Source organism: Leucoraja erinacea, chromosome 17 (genome assembly GCF_028641065.1).
Source record: "Leucoraja erinacea ecotype New England chromosome 17, Leri_hhj_1, whole genome shotgun sequence".
Classification (NCBI taxonomy): domain Eukaryota; kingdom Metazoa; phylum Chordata; class Chondrichthyes; order Rajiformes; family Rajidae; genus Leucoraja; species Leucoraja erinaceus.
Genome location: NC_073393.1, coordinates 33,870,728 through 33,895,017, shown reverse-complemented (window position 1 = coordinate 33,895,017; position 24,290 = coordinate 33,870,728). Strand labels below are relative to the sequence as shown.

Here is a 24,290-nt window from a genome sequence, read left to right as displayed (position 1 = left end):
CAAATTTGCCCAGGTGACCGGCATGGACCAGGCTGCGGCTCAGTGCATCCTGGAGGACAACTAGTGGCTGCCGGAAGTAGGTACCAAGCACTGGGTAGAAGTGGTGGAAGATAGTGGCCTTCAAACGGGGGTGGTTGGAGAAAGCATCCTGCTTGCCTGCTAGATTTTCACTGACTGTAACTGCAGGAAAAATGTTCCCGATGTTGGGGGAATTCAGAACCATGGGTCACAGTTTAAGAATAAGGGGTAGGCCAGTTAGGACTGAGATGAGGACAAACTTTCTTCACGCAGTGAGTTGTGAATCTGTGGAATTCTCTAACACTGATGGCACTGGATGTTTTCAAGAGAGAGTTACATTTAGCTCTTGGGGCTAGTGAAATCAAGGTATATGGGGAAAAACAGGAAAGAGGTACTGATTTTAGATGAACAGCCATGATCATATTGAATGTCAGTGCTGGCTCGAAGGGCTGAATGGCCCATTCCTGCACCTATTTTCTATGTTTCTATGCTTGAGTATATGGCAATAAAACTCGATCACTTGATTTTGAAGCATTCATGCATGGTGGAGGTATAATGTAGTCATAGAGTGATACAGTGTGAAAACAGGCCCTTCGGCCCAACTTGTGCACACCCGCCAACATGTTCCAGCTACACTACCTGCTTTTGGTCCATATCACTCCAAACCTGTCCTATCCATGTATCAGTCTAACTCTTGCTTAAATGTTGGGATAGTCCCTGCCTCAACTACCTCCTCTGGCAGCTTGTTACATCCACCCTTTGTGTGGAAAAAGTAACCCCTTAAAAAGTTACCTCTTAAATATACTTTAAACAAAAAACTTTGAAATCATACTTCTACAATGCACTAACATGATTTTAATACATCAAATTTCAAAAAGTCCCTACCATGGGAGGGGGACACACCCTCCCCAAACTCGGTTGCTCCACTGCCTCGCCGGGTACCCCCAAGACCAGTGAACATCCTCAGCCCCCCCACTTTCAAAAACGCTCAGCGGCCCCTGGTTCAGACGGAGAGCACTGCCAGATGTGAGCGGGGAACTGAGGCCAGTTGTCCGTGATGCCCGGATCCCAATGCTCAGCGCTTCATGTCTCAGAGTTGGCTAATGTTTTTGTTTTGTAATTAGCCTGATTTGTAATTAGTTGACAAAACCTTAATTTATTAATCCGGAATATCCAGGGGGATGGGATAAGTGTAATATTAAAATGACATGCAAGGTGTCATGCTGTCTGTCACAGCATACAGCACCGATAACCCACTATTTCCTTCAGTTAAACATTGGGAAGGTAGCACTATTGTCATTTGCCACTCAACTATTATGTTTGTTTACCTCACTGACTATTTCTAACCCCCCCCCCCCCCCCCCCCCCCCCCCCCCCCCCTTGTTCAGATGCGATGTTCAAGAGCTTGTTCAAAGAAGGGGCATATTTTAAAGGAGTGATAGAAATATTTGCAGGGGAACGTGTGAGGAGGTTAATATTTGTCTTTGATTCTAGCTTGAACCAGGACATCTGAAGATTCAAAGTTTAATATAGTAATTGTGCTGATACTGACTCCAACCAACCATGTAATTAATATCATCCATTACGGAGGTTTTAATTTTCTGATGCCATTTAAACTTCACGTGGATTTCAATCACTTCAATGTAAAAGTAATTGGGAATGGGGAGCATTGGTGCAAAATTTTAATTTTGATACATATTAACTGCAATTTCATAATGTAATCATGTTGGTAGGTGCAATCAAAACAACAATCTTTTTATCATTGTTGTGTTATGAATACCACAGAAAATATTATGTTCTCTCAAGGTCACATTAAATAGAATATTATTGCTTAAATATATATTGCTATTGGACTTTGCATTTCGGAAAAGTCCCAGCTAAGAGGAAGACAGCAAAATACTGAAAATATTTGGGGTGAAAATGACTTCAGGACAGGAAAATGTAGGAAATGGTAACAGAATACTTATACAGCTGAGTGAGTATAATGTTATGGATGAGTAATTGTATTCAACCAATTGATGACATCTTTGACAAAGTAACTAGCATGTTAGATAACAAGGAAGCCAATGGATGTTGCAAATTTTGTTATACGAAATTTGGTCCGTGAAGTGCTCCATTAAAGATTATTGCATTAGATAAGCACCTATGGACTTGAACGTAATAGGTTATGTCCGGGGGGTCAGATATGGGGCTTTATGTGTGGGCCAGATATATTGTCAGTGCAGAGGGGTTAGGAGCTATGCCAAGTGTTCAATTCTAGTACTATTCAAGGTCTGGGTCAGAGTCAAGGTCAGAGTCAAGCTCTGGAATAGTACTAGGTGTGCAGTCAAAGCTGGGACAATGGGAATGTTCAGCCCTGGGAACATAAGCAGGTAAGCAGCTATGGTAGAATAGGGGGTCAGGTGTGAGGTTGGACACGGGGTCAGGAATGAGAGAAGGAGTCAGGAGTAGTACCAGGTGTGCAGTGAGACGCAGGTTGGTCAACATGGGCCAAGTGTTTGATTATAATCAGATTTCCATACATTAATACACTAAGATCATTCATGTGCTGCACCTGTTGATCAGAGCCTGGCTCTACTGTGGAAGGTAATTTGGAATATAATTTAGCCTAACCTTATTCATAGCTAATTCAATTTAAAGCATAAATATTGCATTCAAATGGTAGCTAAAAGACTCGCTACAGTATGCACCAGATTACACAATTTCAAGCTGAAAAATGCAAAAGCTCCGTACCAATGGGGGGGGGGGGGGGGGCTACGCTCCCTCGGGCTTGGTCTCTCATAATTTCTCACTCCCAACTCTTACCCAATGTTGGCAGCACTGCTTCTGGTACTTTGAATTTACGGGGACATTGTCAAATGATTGGATGGTTAATGAAGAATAAATTCTTGGGACTAGCAGGAACAGTTTGTTCTAGAAACAAATTTGGCACATCAGAATTTTCAGTTAAAACACAGCATATGCCATGTCAGCTGTAGGGTTACCATTTGCAATGTGTTTTTTTGGTAATTGGTAACAGATGATACGACTGGAGATGAATAGCAGTTCCATGGAATTAATCAGGCACAGAAACAATGGTAGTTTTTGAGCATAGCCTCACTAACAGAATGCATGTTCTAGGCTTTGATCCACTCTGCCTGTGATCAGGATCATTTTGTCCAGTTCTCACTGCATCTACCTCCGGCAAAGATGCTCAGAAGGCACACTTATGGCATTGTACGAAGCCTGGGGGACTGTGCTGGACACCCAGGATTCATCCTGACTACAGATGCTCTCAGTGTGGAGTTTGCATGTTCTCCCTATGACCTTGTGGGTTTTCTCTGGGTACCCCGGTTTCATTCCAAATACGTGCAGGTTTGTAGCTAAATTGGCTTCTGTAAATTGCCCCTTGTGTGTAGGATGGGGAAGTGGGATAACACAGAGCTACTGTACGGGTGATGGATGTTCAGTGTAGACTCGGTGGGGCGAGCGGCCTGTTTCCACTCTGCATCTCTAATTTTGTTTGTTTGTTTCCTTCAGTATAATAAAGAGGGGCTTTTGCTTGTAAACTACCGACAATTCTGAAAGTGATCGCATTTAGCTACTCATTTCTGTGGCTAATTCCTCTTTCTTGCCATGCAATTAGCCCTGCCTTATTGTGTAATTTTATTAAATTGAGTGCAAAGTTCGTTGTGGATTGCTGTGGAAGTAGGTAACCCAGTAGTTAAATTGCTCGTGTTTGTCATGGTAGAGTGACTACAGAATGTTTTTTATCTTGTTCAGGTGCAGGAGGGAGCAGTAATGTGTCTATCAATTCTATCGTTGCGCAGCGATGATAAAAACAATGAACTGTGACCTTTTTTGAAGTGGAAACCGCCTCGAGAGGTATCGCATTGTAGCCGTATACAATCACCTGCAGTGTAGGGATGGTATAGAGAGAAACATAATGCATTGCATCAAAGAACCATAAAGCAGAGCGCACTTAGTCAATTTGACTGAAGAAAAACCATAAGGTGTAACAAAAAAATATATCATTTATAGAGAGACTTTTCATGTAGTAACATATCCTGAGGTGCTTGCTAGGTATGTTCAACAGAATTTGACACTGAGCTGCACAAGGATGGTTGAATAATTGTTACACAAAAAAGCTGGAGAAACTCAGCGGGTGCAGCAGCATCTATGGAGCGAAGGAAATAGGCAACGTTTCGGGCCGAAACCCTTCTTCAGACTGATCGGGGGCGGGGGTGGGTGGGGACAAGAAAGGGAAAAGGAGGAGGAGGAGGTTGAATAATTGTTTGGCCAAGTAGGCAGGTCTTAAAGAGCAAGTTAAAGGTGGAGAAGCGGGTAGAGCATAGAACACAGAAACAGGCCCTTCGGCCCATAATGATTGTGCCGAACATGATGCCAAGTTAAATTTATCTCATCTCTCAGTACATGGTCCATTTCCTTCCATGAGCCTATCTAAAAGCCTCTTAAATGCCACTATCTGATCTGACCATCACTACAATCCCTGGCAATGCACTCCAGGCCCTCAGCCTTCTCTGTGTTAAATTAACATGCTCTGCACATCTCCATTATAGCTCTTGTCTTATAGCTATCTCTCCAGTGTTGGACATTTCCATCATGTGGAAAAAGGTTCCGTGCCTTCCCCCTGTCTGCCTCTCATAATTTTATCTACTATCAAGTCTCACCTCAACCCCCGAAGTTCCAGAGAAAACAATCCAAGTCTATCCAACCTCTCCTTGTAGCTGAAGCCCCCTGCTCCAGGCAGCATTCTGGCAAACCTCCTCTGCACTCTCTCCAAAGCCTCCACACCCTTCTTGTAATGGGGCGACCAGAACTGCAAGCAGTTCTCCAAATGCGGCCTAACAAGGTAGATATATTTAGGGAAGAAACTTTAGGAGGCACAGCTGTCAGTGGTGAAACAATTGGCTCGAATTATTATCCAGCAGCATGCAATGGAGCATAGAGAACCCAGAATGTTGTGGGGTCTGAGGAGACGACAGGAACAGAGAGGCGTGAAGCCCATCAAATTTGAAAAGGAGGAAGAGAATCTTTAACATTCAATGTGTCACACAAGGGCAATGCAAGTCAGCAACTATGGGACAATAAACCTTCTTGTCTAGGAAGGAACTGCAGATGCTGGTTTACACACCAAAGATGGACACAAAATGCTGGAGTAACTCAGCGGGACAGACGGCATCTCTGAAGTCTGAAGAAGGGTCTCGGCCCGAAACGTCATCCAAGCCTTCCTGCCTCTGTTTCTTCCATGGTTTTGTAAGAAGCCTCTTTTTGTGGAACAGCGGGATGTTTACCTATATGAGCTGCTAACTTTAACCAAAATGTTGATATTCGACAGACTGCTCCTCCTGATCTGAAACGAGACACATCATCATCTGCAACCATTTCACAATGGACGAGTAGAGAGAGGACACATCCTGAAATGGACTTCAAAAGCCTCATGTAAAGCAGTTGACACGTCAATGCAGCATTTAGTATGGAATTCTTTCCTGATAAAATTTGGTGTCATCTGATAGCATTTGGAATAGACCAGTGTGTTTCTGAGCTTATTCCATAGAATGTATACCAGCCACAAATATGCAGATATTCTCTACACCCATAAAAGATGATTTTGTTAGGGGAAGAATATCATTGTCATATGTTATTGTGACATGTATATTCTGCTCACAAGTGTACAGTGATGAAAAAATCCTTCAGACGGAACTATGAACGATAATTAATGCAGTCTCAAAGGACTCATCTAGGCCATTAAATCTGTCTGTCGTTGTGCTTCCTGAGTGATTGTTAAGTCAATAACAAATAAAAAGGCTGATTTGATATCTTGTTAACACCAAGTAAAAGATTGATGCTCAGGGTGGTTTTGATCACTCATCTCTAACCTACTTACTGTGTTGATAGTGGGACCAGACACACAGCTGTTGGTGTGTGTTACTTTAGCAGTAATTAGCTGTTTTTACCATGGTTAAGTGCTTTTCTGCTGTTGCAGACTCCTAACACATTGCCTTGCACAGACTCAGTGTAAATCATTTGCCTTTGCTCAGCACCGCCAAATCCATTTTTTTTGCTCCACTGTCCTCCTTCAGTGAATCTGACTGATTTACTTTCAGATAGACACAAAATGCTGGAGTAACTCAGCGAGACGGGCAGCATCTCTGTAGAAGAGGAATAGGCGACGTTTCTGGTCGAGACCCTTCTTCAGAAGAGAGTCGGGAAAGAGATATAGACGGTGACACAGAGAGATATACAACAAATGAATGAAAGATATGCAAAAAAGTCACAATGATAAAGGAAACAGGCCATTGTTAGCTGTTACTTTCAGATTGGCTTAACTGTACAATTTATCAATAATTAATCAAAGGGCAGCAATGTAATTAAATATAGCTGTTAAATCTCTAGCCATGCTCTATTCATAAATGATAAGCCTACAGTACTTAGACCTCCGAGAAACATTTGTAGCAAACATGGATCCTCCTTCAACTTTCCTGATCTTCTACAGATAGACACAAAGTGCGGGAGCAACTCAGCAGGTCAGGCAGCATCTCTGGAGAAAAAGGATAGGTGACATTTTGAGTCAGGATTCTTCTTTGGTATCCATCTTTTTCCTCCAGAGATGCTGCCTGACCCACAGAGATGATCCAGCACTTTGTGTCTACCTTTGGCCCAAACCAGTTCTTTATTTCCACACTCTTTGTTCTCCATTTGAAGAAGGCTCCTGACCAGAAACATTACCTAAGGTAGCCAAAAATGCTGGAGAAACTCAGCGGGTGAGGCAGCATCTATGGAGCGAAGGAAAATAGGCAACGTTTTGGGCCGAAACCGTCTTCAGACCCTATTTCCTTCGCTCCATAGACGCTGCCTCACCCAGTGAGTTTCTCCAGCATTCTTGTCTACCTTCGATTTTCCAGCATCTGCAGTTCTGTCAGAAACATTACCTATTCTTGTTCTCAAGAGATGCTGCCTGATCTACTGAATTACTCCAGCACTTTGTTCCTTTTTTGTATTAGAACCAGCATCTGCAGTTCCTTGTTGCTACATTTTGAACCATCGGTCATTGGCCTACTAAAGTTCCTCATTTTCCTATTATAAGCACCATTACATTCTAGAAACCTAAAGGGCCCTTACTATTTAATATAGGTAAGTGCTATCAGGATGATGAGGACGAAATACCAAAGTAAATGTAACACTGGCTTCAGTTTGATAGGCATTTCAATTCTCAGATGCGGGTTAAAATTAAGGCAACATTGATTTGTAAGATAGACACAAAATGCTGGAGTAACTCAGCGGGACAGGCAGCATCTCTGAATAGAAGGAATTGGTGACATTTCGGGTCGAGACCCTTCTTCAATTCAATTCAATTCAGCTTTATTGTCATTGCACAGATACAAGTATAGGTACAACAAAATGCAGTTTAGCATCTGGTCATAGTCATAGTGCAAGATAAAAAAAAAAAAAAAACAGAACAAGCATACATTAGAGTAAGAAGAGTACTGGTTAACAATGTGGATGGAGAGACCAAAGATATCTAGCGACGGGACTCCGAGTTCAGCAATGTAAGTGTGTTGTTGAAAAAGCTGTTCCTCATCCTGCTAGTTCGAGACCTGAGGGTCCTGTACCGCCTCCCTGATGGGAGGAGGGCAAACAGTCCATGGTTAGGGTGAGAGGGGTCCTTGATGATCTTCCTGGCCTGTCTCAGACACCGTTTTCGGTGGAGGGCATCCATGGCAGGGAGCGGGGCACCGATGATGTACTGAGCGGTTTTCACCACCCGTTGTAGTGCCTTCCTGTCCGCTGCGGTGCAACTGCTGTACCATACCGTGAAGCAGGTGGTCAGGATGCTTTCGATGGTACAGCGGTAAACGTTGGTCAGGATCTGGGGGGACAGGTGAGCTTTCTTGAGCCTCCTCAGGAAGTAAAGGCGCTGCTGCGCCTTTTTGATCAGTTTGGTGGTAGTGAGGGACCGTCAACAATAATTTCCTTCGTCTTCTTGGAGTTGAGGACGAGGTTATTGTTGGCACACCAAGCTGCCAGGTGCTGGACCTTCAGACTTAGAGTCGGGGAAGGGGGAAATGTAAGGTGTGTAGGGTGTGAGAAGGAGACATAGTTGGAGAGCAGGGGGAGCAGTGAGAGAGGATGTGGCAGGAATCTCGTCAGAGAAAGGAAGAGAACTTCATCAAAGTAGGCATACCTTGACGTGACTTTGCAGTGGAGCAGACCAAATGTGTAGGAAGGAACTGCAGATGCTGGTTTAAACCGAAGATAAATATCTTCCATCTGTTGGCTTTTAGAATCTTGTTTGAAGTTTAACCAGGCAGTCTCAATCCAGTTCCTTCTGAGCAAGGATCTGCATTATACACACATGCCTGATTATGATACTAATGGGCAAACCTGCAGTCTGAACGTGTGGAATATAGAAAGAGGCACAGATACAAAACGGCTTGTTTCTGTCAGGGAGGGACTAAGCCACATTGTGTGGACAGAATATAGAGCTTTACTAGTGTGTAGGAACGAACTGCAGATGCTGGTTTACACTGAAGATAGACACAAAACGCTGGAGTAATCAGCGGGACAGGCAGCGTCTCTGGATAGAAGGAATAGGTGACGTTTTGGGTCGAGATCTTTCTTCAGAGCTTTACTCCAGGTTGCACTAGGTTTATGACTGCCGATTGCTGGCACTGCTCACCTCATATGAAAACTGTCCAGTTACTCTGCATTGATGAATGTGATCAAAGAAACAGATCGTCGATGAAACAAACCTCCATACGATCCCAGCATCTCTGCTTCATATTTCTGTAGCTGTTAGTCACTTCTACACTGGTAGAGTGTAACCGCTATCTTCATAACATATTGCAGCCTTTTCAATTTGGTGTCAAATAAGTACAGAGACATGGCTCTAGTCCTGAAAGGGTTAAAATTCTACTGGCATGTAGATAGGCATTTTCTGGTCTTATATTGCATGTCAGCAAATATCTACCCTTTTCCTAAAGTCATAGGTTCAGTGCAGCACAAAAGGAAGCCATTTGTGATTGTCAATGTTGCTTTACTGGGTAATCCATTTAGTCGACTCCCCCCCTCCCCCCCCCTCCCTTATTTTCCCCTAAGCCTTCAAATTTATCTCCCTCCAGTTCCTGTCTCATTAGCTAATTTCCTTCTGAAATCATTGATCATCCGAATTTTCACCACCCTCATGGCACCAAGGTCCAGGTTATTGCCACTTGCTGCCCAAATAGATTTCCCCTTGTACCCCATTGATCTCTTGCCCCAAATCCTACACCTGCATGCCCCAAATCTTGTACCATCAGCTCAGTGAGAATCAAGTAAATGAAAACAGTTTTATCTTTATCTAGTCTTGTCATAATCTTGTTTACGTCTAATAAATTTCTCCTAAACTTCCTCTGCTCCAAGCAGAAAATGTCAAATTCCCCAGCCTAATCTTGTGGTTAAAATCCTTCAGACTTGGAAAGCACCCTTTCAAGGACTTTCATTCCTGAAGTGCAGTAAATAGGACTGTACCCAATATGTGTAGCCGAGCCAGGACGATATAAAGGTTCATTGTAACCTATTTACTTCTGTATGCGTTTCCCTTATGTAGGAAGCTGAAGATCCCACATATTTTTTGCCTTGCCAACTTCAAAGGTCTAAGCATGTGAATCCGAAGGACCTGTCCTTACTACTCATACCTAACCACTGTGGCACAATGTCAATATTACCTGTCCCCGTCTTTCCCTTTGTTAAATTACGCCATCATCTCATACTTGTGTATTCAATTCCACCTCCCACTTGCTTGCCTATTCTGCCATCAAGTCTTGCTCTGAACAGATGATTGGTATCATTTTTACTCTTTGTCGCATTCCTAAGTTTGGTATCATCTGCAGATTTTGGATTTTTTTCTCTGTATTCCAACAACTAAGTTGTTAATTTTTTTCCAAACATGAACGTAAGTAATTCTGGCTCTGACCATTGGGTGAATGCCACTATCTAGCATCCTCTAGTCAGAAGATAACTATTTGCTGCCATTTGCTGTTTTCTGTATTAAGCTGGCGCCGGTATTTGGTATATTATTGTCTCTTGTACCGAGGTACAGTGAAACGCTCTTTGCCCATGCCCTCTCTTTAGCAGCCTTATTTATCTCTTTGGTACCTTACGCAACTCATGGCATTTAGCACCGTTACAATAATTAACACATTACTTGTTGGAAGATTGGATTAATACGGATGGGTGTTAACTGTTGGTGTGGATGTGGAAGGCCAAAAGGCTTGTTTCCATCAAGAGTGTTTTATTGTCATATGTCCCAGATAGAACAATGAAATTTTTACCTGCAGCAAAATAATAAATGAGGAAACAAGTGCATGTCAATGATGTGATCCTCCTATCTTTTTGCCTCATCACTCTTGTCATTCCAGGATCCCAATGTTTGGTTCTCTTATGTTTCCATCTATTTGGATTATAATCAACTGCCGCCAAAACAATTCCTTCTCACAATTCACTAAACAAACAGCTGAGGGAAGAACTCTGTGGGTCAAGCAGCATCTGTGGAGGCAAAGGAATGTTTGGGTCTTGATGCAGGGTCTTGAGTGGAAACATAGACCACCCACAGATGCTGGTTGATCCTTTGAGTTCCTGCAGCAGTTGGTCTTTTGCTCCAGGTTCCAGAATCTGTAGCTTCTTGGATCCCCTTAAAGGGCAATTTTACTGTCACCGACTTCCCTGTTAATCTTTTGTTCCGCTTACCCCAGGCTAGATCCACTTCATTCAAATGAGATCTTGCAACTTGCTAAGTAAGTGCAGGCCTTTGGTCAACACTTCTTTTGTTTGACGAGCAATAGCCTGCATGTTGATGGCACAATTTAAATGGCAGTCAGGAGCTGTAACCCACATCATTGTTCAATAATTTGTAGATTTCCGTGATGCCATTGCCTGTTCTACCATTTCTAATGTCAGGAGACTAGACACAGCATTATGTTGTCACCAAGTGGCTGTTATTTTGGTGCTTCCCTTTGCAGAACTTATCCAGTTTTCAGTTCTGCTCTGCCAGATAACCTTACTGAGAGCAGATATGAAAAACTATCCCCAACATCGTTTTGCATCAGTTTTTGCATGAATCCAAATTTAGAGATTTATTTTATTTTGATCATCATATAGATATTTAAAGTTACCTTCCTATGTTATCAGTGAATAGTTTATTTCACACTTGGGAAAACATGGAAGTGCAATAGAGTGTAGACAAAAATGCTGGAGAAACCCAGCGGGTGAAGCAGGATCTATGGAGTGAAGGAAAAAAGGCAACGTTTCGGGACGAAACCCTTCTTCAGACTGATGTGAGTGTGGGGGGGAGGAGGGGCGGGAAGAAGAAAGGAAGAGGTGGAGCCAGTGGGCTGAGGGAGAGCTGAGAAGGGGAGGAGAAAGTAGGGACTACCTGAAATTAGAGAAGTCAATGTTCATACCGCTGGGGTGCAAACTGCCCAAGCGAAATATGAGGTGCTGCTCCTCCAATTTACAGTGGTCCTCACTTTGGCCATGGAGGAGGCCCAGGACAGAAAGGTCGGATTCGGAATGGGAGGGGGAGTTGAAGTGCTGAGCCACCGGGAGATCAGGTTGGTTATTGCGAACCGAGCGGAGGTGTTGGGCGAAGCGATCGCAATAGAATGGTGTCTATAATAAAGAACGCAAAGTGCTGGAGTGACTCAGTGGGTCATGCAGCATCTCTGGATAACATGGACAGGTGACGTTTTGGGTCGGGACCCGTCTTCAGACTCAGCTGCAGAGTTATAGTGGATATAGTGCTATTGTCTTTAAAGTACAGAAGTGTTCATTAAAGCTTTAATGGGAAGTGCGCGATGGAGGAGTGCTGTAATCCCTGTTGAATAGCTCATTACATTGCTTAGAAAACTGAGTCATTTGATGCATCAGAGCTCCGATTACAAAGATAACAGGACCAGTGCAACAGCATACCACGTATCGTCCCCACCCTTTGCTCAGAGCAAACGGGAAGCAAGGAACTGCAGATGCTGGTTTAGAAGAAGAAAGGCTAAGTGCTCGAGTAACTCAGCAGGTCAGGCAGCATCTCTGGAGGACATATATAGGTGACGTTTCAGGTCGGGACACTACTTCTGTCTGAAGAAAGGTTCCCACCCAAAATGTCACCTGTCCATGTTCTCCAGAGGGGCTGCCTGACCCACTGAGCTCCAGCACTGTGTGCTTCTTTTGGGAGGTGGATGTTCAAAAGGTGCATCATACCTACCTTGGCAGCAATGCAAGTTCCACATTCAAAAGAGAGTTAGATTGAGCTCTTAGGGCTAGCGGAATCAAGGGATATGGGGAGAAGGCAGGAAAGGGGTACTGATTGTGGATGATCAGCCATGATCACATTGAATGGCGGTGCTGGCTCGAAGGGCCTAATGGCCTACTCCTGCAACTACTGTTTATGCATCTATGTTATTCATTGGGACATGGCATTGGGCTGGGTCCTGAGAACTAGTTAAAGCTACGCAGAAACATAACATGCTTGCAATCCTGCCCTATGATATTTGTAGTGAGTACACTCTCATTTACTGTTCAAGCAGGAAATAAGGTGTGGAATACAGGCATAACGTGGGTAAGGCTTATCGATTCAGGCGATGAGTGAATGCAGTGCTCATTCTGTAAGATTCTGAGTCACTGATGAAAAGAGAGTCAACGTGTGCATGCGAGCTGTTTGACGCGTGGGCGCTATGTTGTCGAGATAAAGCAATTGGGCTTGGTTTAGGCTTGTTGGGGAAGGGGTACAGAAGCGATCAAGCATAATCAAGTGTAACACCTTTTATTTATTGTCACCTAGTGACTGTTGTATGCATGTCCTCTTGTAATAGGGTGATTTCACCAAATGTCAAATGAGCGTAGATCCCCCCTCACGTGACTGAAAAATTTAACTGGAGGACATATGTCACCGGTACATGTTAGTGAATTTCATCAAAAGTAAGTTAATAATGACTTACTTTTGATGAAATGCAGCGAGCAAACGCGATAATTCCCGATATTTTGGACCTTTAAATCTCCACGGCAAATGTCTGCTGTTCACTTCCGCTGTTTTTCCACCTTCAGTTCCCTCTTGTAATTACCTTACTTTCTATCTTTTTTTTTGCCTGAAAATTTAGGTCGCTGTGCTTCACGGTCACCCCGACTAGCACAGAAAATTTCAGCTCAAAAATCGGCCGTTTTCCATGTTTTTAACGGGTGTGAAAGTGCGTGTTTCCCCATTCACTAACATGTACCGAAGTGACATATGTCCTCCAGTTAAATTTTTCGGTCACGTGAGGGGGATCTACGCTCATTTGACATTTGGTGAAATCAACCTATAGTTATTGATTAAAAATAAACGTAGGCAGCCATGTGAAGTCTCCATGGATGAATGGTATGCTTGCTCTCTGGAGGGTGCAATGAATTTATCACAAACGACTTGTATCTTCACCATTTCAGAGAGATGGTGCCCAGCCTCCTTGTAGCCTAGTAAACCGTTGGGTTGCATCGCAGCTTGGTTTGGGAACAGCTCTGCCGAAGGCCACAAGCAATTGCAGAGTTGTAGATGCAGCCTTTCCAATGACACCGATTAGACCTCCCACCATTGACTCCATCTGTACCTCATGCTGTATTAGCAAAGCAGCCAATAACAATCAAAGGCTTGTCCCACCCCAGTCATTTTTTCTTCTCTCTGCTCCCGTCCAGCAGAAGGTTTAGAAGCTTAAAAACAGGCACCCAGACTAAGGAACAGCTTCTTTACCTCCATTATCAGGCTTCTGAACGATTCTTTCATTAGCTAGGGTACTGTTTAATTTACCTCTACCCCATTGAGGACATTGGACTTTGTCTGATGGAACTGGTGCGTTACAATGCTGAGAATTATATTCTGCTCTCTATATCCCCCTTTGCTCTATCTATTGTACTTGAGTTTGAACTGATTGTAACAGTAGGTCACACAGGGTTAATTACAAGTTCCCCAGGCAGGTCATATGAACACGTTCACCAATAATTTCAAAGTTGATACCCTGTTTGATTGGTGAGGAAGAAAGTGTCAGGTTACTTATGTCAAATGAACATGAAGTAGATGTCTGTAGGAAATTAGATCTGATGTGTAGCTAAAGGCCCCCAATATCCTTGACTGTTATTTGCCCTTTGAAAGCCACTGTGGTACGTAGTTAGGGATAAATGTTATCTTTACCAGAAACAGCCTGTGGATGAATAAACAAAGTACATGTTAGCTTGAAAGTCAGACATTTCATGTTTAGTTGACACTCAAAGTACCAAATAAAATTCAAACTTTCACAGCTGAGATTTTCCCTTACTTTATTGTGCAAAACGTGTGTCAGTTTCTGATCTCTCCACTTATTGTGACTCATTGCAAGGTTGTGCTTTACAGTGACCTCGATCAAATCTGAGATCTTTCTCCCCCTTTGGGGGAACAACACCGTACCACAACTTGGCATCTAGTGGGTGAACAGGGAAATCCCAGGGAGTGCAATCTAAAGCCTCCCACATCTAAAGTGCTAAGTGGACCAGACGACAGTTATGCTACCACAGACGAGAACATGAGATATCTGTCAGAAAAATGTTGCTTCATTGTATTTTTTCCTGATCTGCTGTTTAAGCAAGATGTTTTATACAAGATCCTTTTTGCTTCCTTCACAGCCTGCCGGTTACATGGAGAATGCCATTTCATACAGTGCTATTGAGGACGTACAGCTGTTATCATGGGAGAATGCACCTAAATATTGTTTGCAGCTCACCATCCCTGGAGGCACTGTTCTTCTGCAGGTAACCTTTTCACAGGCTGTCTCTGAGAGACTGAAATATGAACATCTCCATTGAATTGTTTTGCATTTGCTTTGTTCTGGGAACAAAGATGGAAAAGGAGTGAGAGAATGTTACAAAAGTGAACTCAAATGTCTGAAGCTTTCACAATCAGAAACTTGGCCTAACATTGGACTAGTCGACATTTACCTCCGACAACAAGCATCATTTGCCTCTGACACCAAGCTCCTCTTTCATCGCTTCTGCTTACTGATCAGATGCAATAATTAGACACATTAAATCACTTCAAATTTGTTTTGAATAAAGTATTTCAATTCATTGAAGTCAGAGTGTTGTACAGCACAGAAGTGGGGCCCTTCGGCCCAACTTATCCATGCTGGCCAAGTTGTTTAATTGAGTTAATTCCATTTGCCTGTGTCTGGCCCTCCATGCCTTTCCTATCCATGTACGTGTCTAAGTGTTCTTTAAATTTTGTAATGGTACCTGCCTGTACCACTTCCTCTGGCAGTCCGTTGCAGATATATGCACCATAATTGCAATAACAACTGGACAAGTTGCCCCACAAGTGTCTTTTAACACTTTCCCCTCTCACCTTAAAACTATGCCCGCTAATTTTGAATTTCCCTCTGCAGCGGATAAGAGTGTGATCATTCCACTTATTTATGCGCTCTGTATTTTTATATATCTCAATTAGTTCACCAACCAGCCTTGTACACTGTAGGAACAAAAGACCCAGCTTACCCAGCCTCTCCATATCGCTCAAACCCTCCATATCTAATAACATCTGAATATTGGGACTCTCACTCTAAAAATCCAACTCCTCAGCTAATCCATTATAATTGATCCATTAGAATTAAAACAGTTTGCTGAAGTTTCACAATTACATTCCAGCATATTTAAAAAATATATATTGTTCTCAGGCAGATTTATCCATGTTTTTATTTTTTTGTGTAACCTTTAAAAAATATATATTGTTCACTGCCAACTTTTTTTTCACTATTGGCCAGACCCGAGTATACTCGGTGGTGGCCATGAACAGGTTAAGAGCTTTATACAGTTCTGTGCAGGTTGAGAGAAGGTGGTTTGACAAGGACATACTCTTTAATTACTTAAGGCCTATCTTTTTCTTTAGAAAACCTCATTTTTTAAATGTTGTCATCCCTAGGGTTTTTTAATCTCATGAACTCTCAATATCTCTAGTGATTCTGTCGTAGAATAGCTGTTGCAAAAGTCAAGAGAGGTTATTACCCCCTTCAGCCACATTTACCAAGGATTTGAAGGAATTTGGAATTCATCAATTTACCTCCGAGTTAGATGCCCTTGGCTGATTGGATGATTTACAAAGAGAGACTAGACTGCCTTTAATTTAAAATAGTTAGTAAAGTTTAAACCCCTTATTATAATTCAATTTTGGTTTGAGCAACATGGATTTGGAAATCAATTTCACTTCTTAACATGCTGATTCCAGCTGAGCTGCCTGGTCACGTTTAGAGTGGTGTAGTTGTTTGAGTTTCTGACTGATTTAATTGATTGAATGAAAGATGCAGCATAGAAACTGACCATCAGCTCATCTTCCATTGCCAACCATCAATTAGCCATTCGTGCTATTTCCATGGTAGCCCAATTTCTCATCCACTCCCGACTCATTAGGAGCAATTTGCAGAGGCCAATGAACCGACAAACCCACATGTGTTTGGGAACTGGAGCACCCTGATGAAACCTGTATGGTCACGGGTAAAATGTGCAAACTCCACAGAGACAACTCCCGAGGTCAGAATCGAACCCAGGTCTCTGGCACTGTGAGACGGCAACTCTATCCAGCTGCGCTTCTGTGCCACCCCTTGATTGATTTTGGAAGGTAAAGAATAAAACCTTTAGATGCCATAAGTGACTGAGATATCCAATGTTAAATCTTTTTGGCAGATACAAGGTAGTTATATGGTAGCAGAGTATTAGGGTAGTGTAAACTAACCTTTAGCATGTGCATAGTTTATATACTTTGAATTTTGATTGAAATTTCATAAGAATTATAAATGTATTGAACATGAGATATCAAATATTGTCTGCTAAATGATAGAAAATGATTTACTCCATTTAGGAAAAATGCATTCACATTTATATAACACTGGAGAAAATCATCAACATTTATCTTTTAGGAATGCTTCTTGCTGATGTTTCTATATACAAATTATATAAACAGAGATTGAGTTGGCACATCGTCCTCTTCATTCTCCATGAACTCTAAACCTCCAAGTAAATGATCAAAGGTTCTCAAAACATTCCCCCCAAAAAAAAGCTTTTCAAGTTTGAGTTGGCCTGATCAGCTCAAAGCACATAATGTCCCCTTTCTCATGAACAGTATTAGAAATTGTAGCAGGTGTTTCACAAGAGTATAAACATCTGGTCAAAGAGAATGATATTTGGAGGGGGAAACAAGCCCTCAAGTCCTGGCAACATCCTAGTAAAAATGGGAAAATCCTCATAGACATGGATACAAAAATGAATTTTGCTGTACCTCAATATAGGTGAAATAAAGTACTATTGAACCATTGAGGTTGACTGGCTGAGTTACTCCAGCACTTTTTGTCTTTTCTTTTCATAAACTTCCATCTGCAGTTAGGAAACGGAAGTAGTTTTTATGATGGAACAAGAAGCCTAAACAGTGAGGCCTGAGAAATAATATCTCGTCTATTTTAGGGTGTCTTAGAAAGGTTCTTAAACAATGATTTATTTCTGCATTTTGTTAGTTGCTGACCTGAAGGTGAATATGGTAGTAAACTGTACAGCAAGATTACATAAACAACAAATGAGATAAAGCTTTTATATTCTTAAAGTATTTAAAAAATAACCTTGGCTTTCTAGCTTGAATATGATCAAGCTTGCACAGTGGTCATTTCTCTTTGCAATGGACTGGTGCATGGCACTCGGATATTTATTATCTCCAATATTTTCTTCCGCTTCCTTTCTCCTGCATCACTTTAATTTGTTGATTTATTGAATAGATTCTATGAAGACTATTAATCTTAACCTACGAGTCCAAATAACATGGTATGACATGGGGTGGTTAGCATTTTGTGTTTGCCTTAGTTTGACAATAATGAAGTTGATAAATTGTTCAATTGCAGAAACTGCTTAATGGTGACTGACATGGAGCACCTAGATGTTTATAATAATAAAGCAAAACTACAATAATAATTGCCTTGCAATTTTAGAACAAAAATATCTGAAATAGGACCAATAGGACCAGCAGTACAACAAATTCTTACTCTTCTTAGCCTGTCCCAAGGATGACTTGACTTGACTGCAGTTCTCTGGATAACAAATCCTCTGTAGACTCTGCCCCACGTGGGACAGCTGGGCGGGTTGTTTGGATTGTCACAAGCTTCTTCTGCCGTTTGTGCCTGCTCTCCACGCACTTCCATCAAAGATCCAAGAGGACTTGGTCCCTTTGTGACCAGGGTGCAGCAGCCTTGGGCTGGGGATTCCCACGAGCGGGTGAAGGTCACTTATTTCACCCTCGCACGTACTCAATTCCTCAGCGTTTACAGCTCCCCGATGCGAGCAATTCCAAACATTCTCAACAATCTGAGAGAAGGAATTTATTGCGAGACTTTGGTCTTTTGGTACTAAATTCTTCCCAAAATGGAAACATCATCACAGCATCCACTTTGTCAAGAGAATCTTATAGTGTCATTTTTTTATTTAGAATTTAAGCCACTGCTTCTCAGTCTTTCCTTATAGGACAATCGCACCATCCCAGGAATCAAGTTAGTGAACCTTCTTATTTTTCTCACACAGAAAATATATCCTATTTTTCTCACACAGAAATATATCCTTCTTTAAATAAGGCGACCACAAGCTTATGCGTTCCTCCAGGGGAAGTGTCTAATAAGCTATGTACCGTTGTAGAAAGACTTCAATGATGACAAGGTGCTTCAATTCACATTGTTATTCACTAAATAGTGAGAAGAATGGAATAAACAATCAAAGTTTATTATTTTTGAATAAATAGGATAATTGAACAAACTCAAAAATATTCTTGCTGCACATCTAGTTTCCAAAGCAAAGTTTCTGCTCAATAGCCATTTGTGGGTTTGTTTGCCAATGGATATCATTTGCTAAATTACATTTTTGTAATTGATGATAATGATACCACTGTTAAATATCACGACTGCACACTTCATTGGCCAGTCATTGAATATCAATCCATCATTTTAAAACTTAAATTCCAGTGGCATGTTCAGTTTAGTTGCGAGACACAGTGCAGCAACAGGCCCTTTGGCCCATCAAGTCTGCTCCAACCAGTGATCCCTGTACACTAGCACTATCCCACACACTAGGGACAATTTGCAATTGTTACCAAAGCTAATTAACCTCCAAACCTGTACGTCTTTGGGAGTGTGGGAGGAAACCGGAGCACCTGTGGAAAACCCATGCGGTCACGGGAAGAACATACAAACTCCATACAGACAGCACCCATGGTCAGAATTAAAGCCGGGTATCTGGCACTGTAAGGCAGCAACTCTACCCTTAAGACCATAATTGACTAACATAACTCTATTGGACCATGACTGATTAGCTGAAGTAGATCTTTTCTGTGCCGTGTCTCCCATCCAAAAGAATATATCTCTTTTAACACTATTTCATGTAATACATTGCTGCACAGATTGCCATCAGTAAATTTTTACAAAATATTACATTCATTTTTAAGAATAGATATGACATAAAGCCTTGTAAAGTTTAGTTAATGCACATACTTTTAAATGGCTACAGAATCCAAAACACTTCAGCTGTAAATGTTGCCCCAACATTATTCATGATGGTTTTAATCTGTTCGGTTCTGAAGAGACTAGGTTTGAAAATACTAGGCCATGTTTGAAATGTTTAATTCTCAGACCTCTTCAAATATGGTCATACAGAATTATAGAGTCATACGGTGCAGAAAATATTCTTTGTAATTTATTAAAAGCAATTTAAGTTCTTTTGACCTTGATAGTTTTGGCCTCGCTCATTATTTAACATTTAAAAAGCTTTGGAGTTGAAACCACTTCCTAAAATGGACATAAAGCTTCTTTGAAAGAAATGCTTACAGCAGCATTTACTGTCCTGTCCTCCTCCAGGATCAGTTGCCATCATAACTGCAGATCCCTCCCTGAGGAAATCTGGAATGTGCCCATATGCTGTTTAATAAAATAACATAAATGGATGCTGGCATTCTTCCCATATGTGGAGGACCATTGCATCACAATTGTCTCTGGAGATGCAGAATCATCTAAAAAGAATCATCTTAAAAAAAATATCTTTAATATATATTTTGAGCATGCATTTTGTTGTGTGCAATGCCCACCACATCCCCCCTTAATACTGCAGGTAATATTGCATGTGTTTTGGTGAAAGAAGCCTACCTCACCCAAATCATCCTCCTAGTTCCACCGTTTGCATCCTTGGGCAGCTTACAACCCAGTGGTATGGACATTGATTTATTTAATTTTAACTATGTCCTGCATGTGTGTAGGATGATGTGAATGTGTGGGGATAGCTGGTCGGTACGGATTCGGTGAGCCGAAGGGCTTATTTCCGGGCTGTATATCTAATCTAAACTAAAGTATGTAGTCACTGACAGTTACACAGTCTGAAGAAGGGTTTCGGCCCGAAACGTTGCCTATTTCCTTCGCTCCATAGATGCTGCTGCACCCGCTGAGTTTCTCCAGCTTTTCTGTGTAACCTTCGATTCTCCAGCATCTGCAGTTCCCTCTTAAACACTGTAGTCACTGACAGTGATGTGTGGATTTTCCAGTTTTACTCCGATGTTGCTGCAAGTTTCACAAAAGCCAACACTGACAGTGTTTTTGTCGTTTCAGCCACAAATTCCAAACCATAGAATGATAGAAATGCACAGGAAGATTCTGATGGCCCATTGAGTCTGGGTCAAATCGTTCACAGATTAATCCAGTCTGCCCCATTTTTGCTTCACTTTCCATGTATCCCAGCAATTATTTTCATTCAAGCCTTCATCCAATTCCCTTTTGAGAATCACAAATCAATCTATCTTTGTCGACCGGGGAGTATCGACCAATCTGTTTCCACAAGCTGGAAAGGGTACAGAGAAGATTTACGAGGATGCTGTCAGGACTAGAGGGTCTGAGCTATAGAGAGAGGTTGAGTAGGCTGGGACTCTATTCCCTGGAACGCAGGAGGATAAGGGGTGATCTTATAGAGGTATAAAATCATGAGAGGAATAGATCAGGTTGATGCACAGAGTCTCTTGCCCAGAGTAGGTGAATCGAGGACAAGAGACGATAGCTTTTTCACACAAAGGGTGGTGGATGTATGGAACAAGCTGCCAGAGGAGGTAGTTGAGGCAGGGACTATACCAACATTTAAGAAGCAGTTAGACAGGTACATAGATAGGTCAGGTTTGGAGTGAAATGGACCATAGTATTCGATCTAGTGCTTCAGGATTTTAAATGCTTTTATCAACTAGCTTCTCCTATTTGCTCATACATCAATAAACCATCAAATGTGACTTTTTTAGAAAATCCCTTTACTATTCTCTGGGAAGTCTCAATATCCTGGCTATGGCAAATGTAATGTGATGCAATGTTCTATTAGCAGCTGAATATGTTATGTGGCTTTTAAATAACTTTGTGGATTTGCATGCCAGCCTTTGTGTTCAAAGCAAAGAATCCCATTGGTTTTCTTAATCGATTTGTTAACGTGTCATGCAACTATCAGTTTTATATTTGTGCAGAAATATCTTGATGTATCTCCCTTCTTGCACCCTCCTTAAAATCGTAATAGGTAAGGACATATGTCCCACTCAAAATGTAACACCTCACGTTTATTTTATTTCTGAGTCTGCATATTTAATCTGATTAACTCTGGAGCATCGGAGGCTGAGGAGAGACCTAATTATCAAATTATGAGATGCATTGATACAGGTGACCTTTTCCCAGGGTGGAAATGTTGAAAACACCAGAGACCATAGCTATAAGGCTAGAGGGAGATCATTTAAAGGAGATGCGTGGGATAAGTACTACCAAGAATGTTAGATGCCTTGTACATGCTACCAAGGCTGGTGACGGAGCAGATATGATAGTGGCATTTAAGAAGCTTTTGAATAGGGATGTGAATAGGTTGGGATGAAGGGATAGACAGTGCAGGCAGATGGGTTTAATTTAACGCGGCATAATGTTCAGCACAGGCATCATGGGCCAAAGGGCCAGTTCCTGTGCTGTTCTATGTTCTATGGCTATCATCCTCATTTCCTATTACATCACCAAGTTTGGAATGATCTACACATTTATAAGTTCTGTTCTCTGTACCGTAACCTGTACAAAACAATGATTACAGAAACCAGGCTGTTTTTAATCGCACAAAGTTGCACCAAGGCACTTGTCAAATTCTAACACCTTCAAAATTACAACCTAGAGTGTTGGAACAGCATGGCTTGTATGTTGCAGCCATTGCCCTGCAGTGCACAATGTAAGATGCATACTTGATATCCTCAGAAAGCAAACTGACCAAGTCTTGACTCCAGGGAGGAGTAAAGGGCCTGATGCACTTTCACGACCACTGCCGAGTTCGCCCTTGACTCGTACTCGCAGCATGGTCGCCACGAGGTTGTAGGAGGTCTTAGGTAGGTCGTAGCAGGCTGTGATGCTAGTCGTAGGTACTCATGGCATCAAGTAGGTCGGGGCGTTTTTTCTAGCATGATGAACAATGTGCACGAGTAAAAAAGGTCGTGAATTAGGTCGTGAAAGTGCGACAGGCCATTAAGACTCATTTCATTGAAATTAGTTAATTGAAATTTACATTATATTGTTGCAACCAAAACTCTAGAAACTTTCCATATTTGCAAAGCAAGACATCTCAAGAACCCTCTCCCAAGGAGCTTGCCTTGTGCACATGGACTGGTATTTCTCTTTAATAAACCAGGTCACGCGGCAGCTCTGGTTAAGAAATCGCACTGCGTTAGTATGTCAGTTGATTGACTTGTCACCAAATCAATTGTAGTTTTACTTTTGACCCTCCTTAACACTACAAGTTTATCCCTGCTGACATTTATAGAAACACTTTGATAAAAGGAGGGGCCAAATGGGATCGCATGGCTACAGCTGTGCATCTGTGTCATGCTTTGTTTAATTTAGTTTCGATCAGTTTAGTTTAGAGATACAGCGCAGAAACAGACCTATTGGCCCACTGAGTACGGGCTGACTAACGCTAGCACGAGTGCACTAGCACTATTCCACACATGAGGGACAATTTACAATTTTTACCAATGCCAAATTACCTACAAACCTGGACGTCTTTGGAATGTGGGAGGAAACCGGAGGACCCGGGGAAAACCCACGCAGTTATAGGGAGAACGTACAAACTCCCTACAGACAGCACCCGTAGTCAGGATCAAACCGAAACACAGTAAATGCTGGAGTAACTCTGCGGGACAGGCAGCATCATTGGAGAGAAGGAATGGGTGATGTTTCGGGCCGAGACCCTTCTTCAGACTGATCAGTCTGAAGAAGGGTTTCGACCCGAAACGTCACTCATTCCTTCTCCCTAGAGATGCTGTCTGCCCCACAGTAACTCCAGCATTTTGTGACGATCTTCAGTTTAAACCAGCATCTGCAGTTCCTTCCTACACCAGGCACAGTAAAACAAGAGAGAGAGAGTCAATTTAATTGTCATTTGGACCCCTAGAGGTCCAAACGAAATGCCGTTTCTGCAGCCATACATTACACACAAATAGACCCAGACACAACATAATTACAATTTTACATAAACATCCATCACATAGCTGTGATGGAAGGCCAAAAAAAACTTATCTCTCCACTGCACTCTCCCCCCCCCGATGTCAGAGTCAAAGTCAAAGCCCCCGGCTGGCGATGGCGATTGTCCCGCGGCCATTGAAGCCACGCCGGGTGGTGCGAGGTCGCACACCGGGTCTTGGTGTTAGAGCCCCCGGTGTGCGCTCGCAAGTACCCGCGGCCATTCCAGCCGCGCGGGGCGGTGTAGTGAGGCCCCGCTCCAGTAGCTCCCCAACCCCGCAACACGGGCGGGAGAATTCTCCGTTGCAGCACAACTAGCACTGTAAAGCCCCTGTCCCACTTTCCCGAGTTACTCACGAATTCTCCCGAGTTTTCCCCTTGATACAAACTCGGACTCATGGACATTTTTCAGCATGTTGAAAAAGGTCCAGACTTATCTGATGCCCCGAGTACCTACGGCTGGCATTACGAACCGCTACGAAATATCTACGGACTCGCTATGGACATTCTCCGAGTTTGAATCAAGGGGAAAACTTGGGAGAATTTGTGCGTAACTCGGGAAAATGGGACTGGGCCTTAAGTCAGCAATACTCCCACTGTGCCACCCCTGGTTTTATGCCCGTTCTGAATCACATGAAGAATGATGTTTTCTGAGTCATAATTCTTACAACTCCATTGGTCACAGCAAAATAAATGCGCCCTTTGCAAATTTTAAAATGTCGC

The 24,290-nt window shown here is 42.3% G+C and overlaps 1 protein-coding gene across 2 annotated transcripts in view; it reads left to right on the top strand.

The window, feature by feature from the left end:
- cmip (c-Maf inducing protein) overlaps positions 1-24,290 on the top strand; it is a 231,350-nt gene that overhangs the window by 108,501 nt on the left and 98,559 nt on the right. For both annotated transcript variants that reach the window (XM_055648942.1, XM_055648943.1), the window contains exon 2: positions 14,677-14,802. In XM_055648942.1, the coding sequence (XP_055504917.1) occupies positions 14,677-14,802 (126 nt within the window). The remainder of the gene's footprint in view (positions 1-14,676; positions 14,803-24,290) is intronic.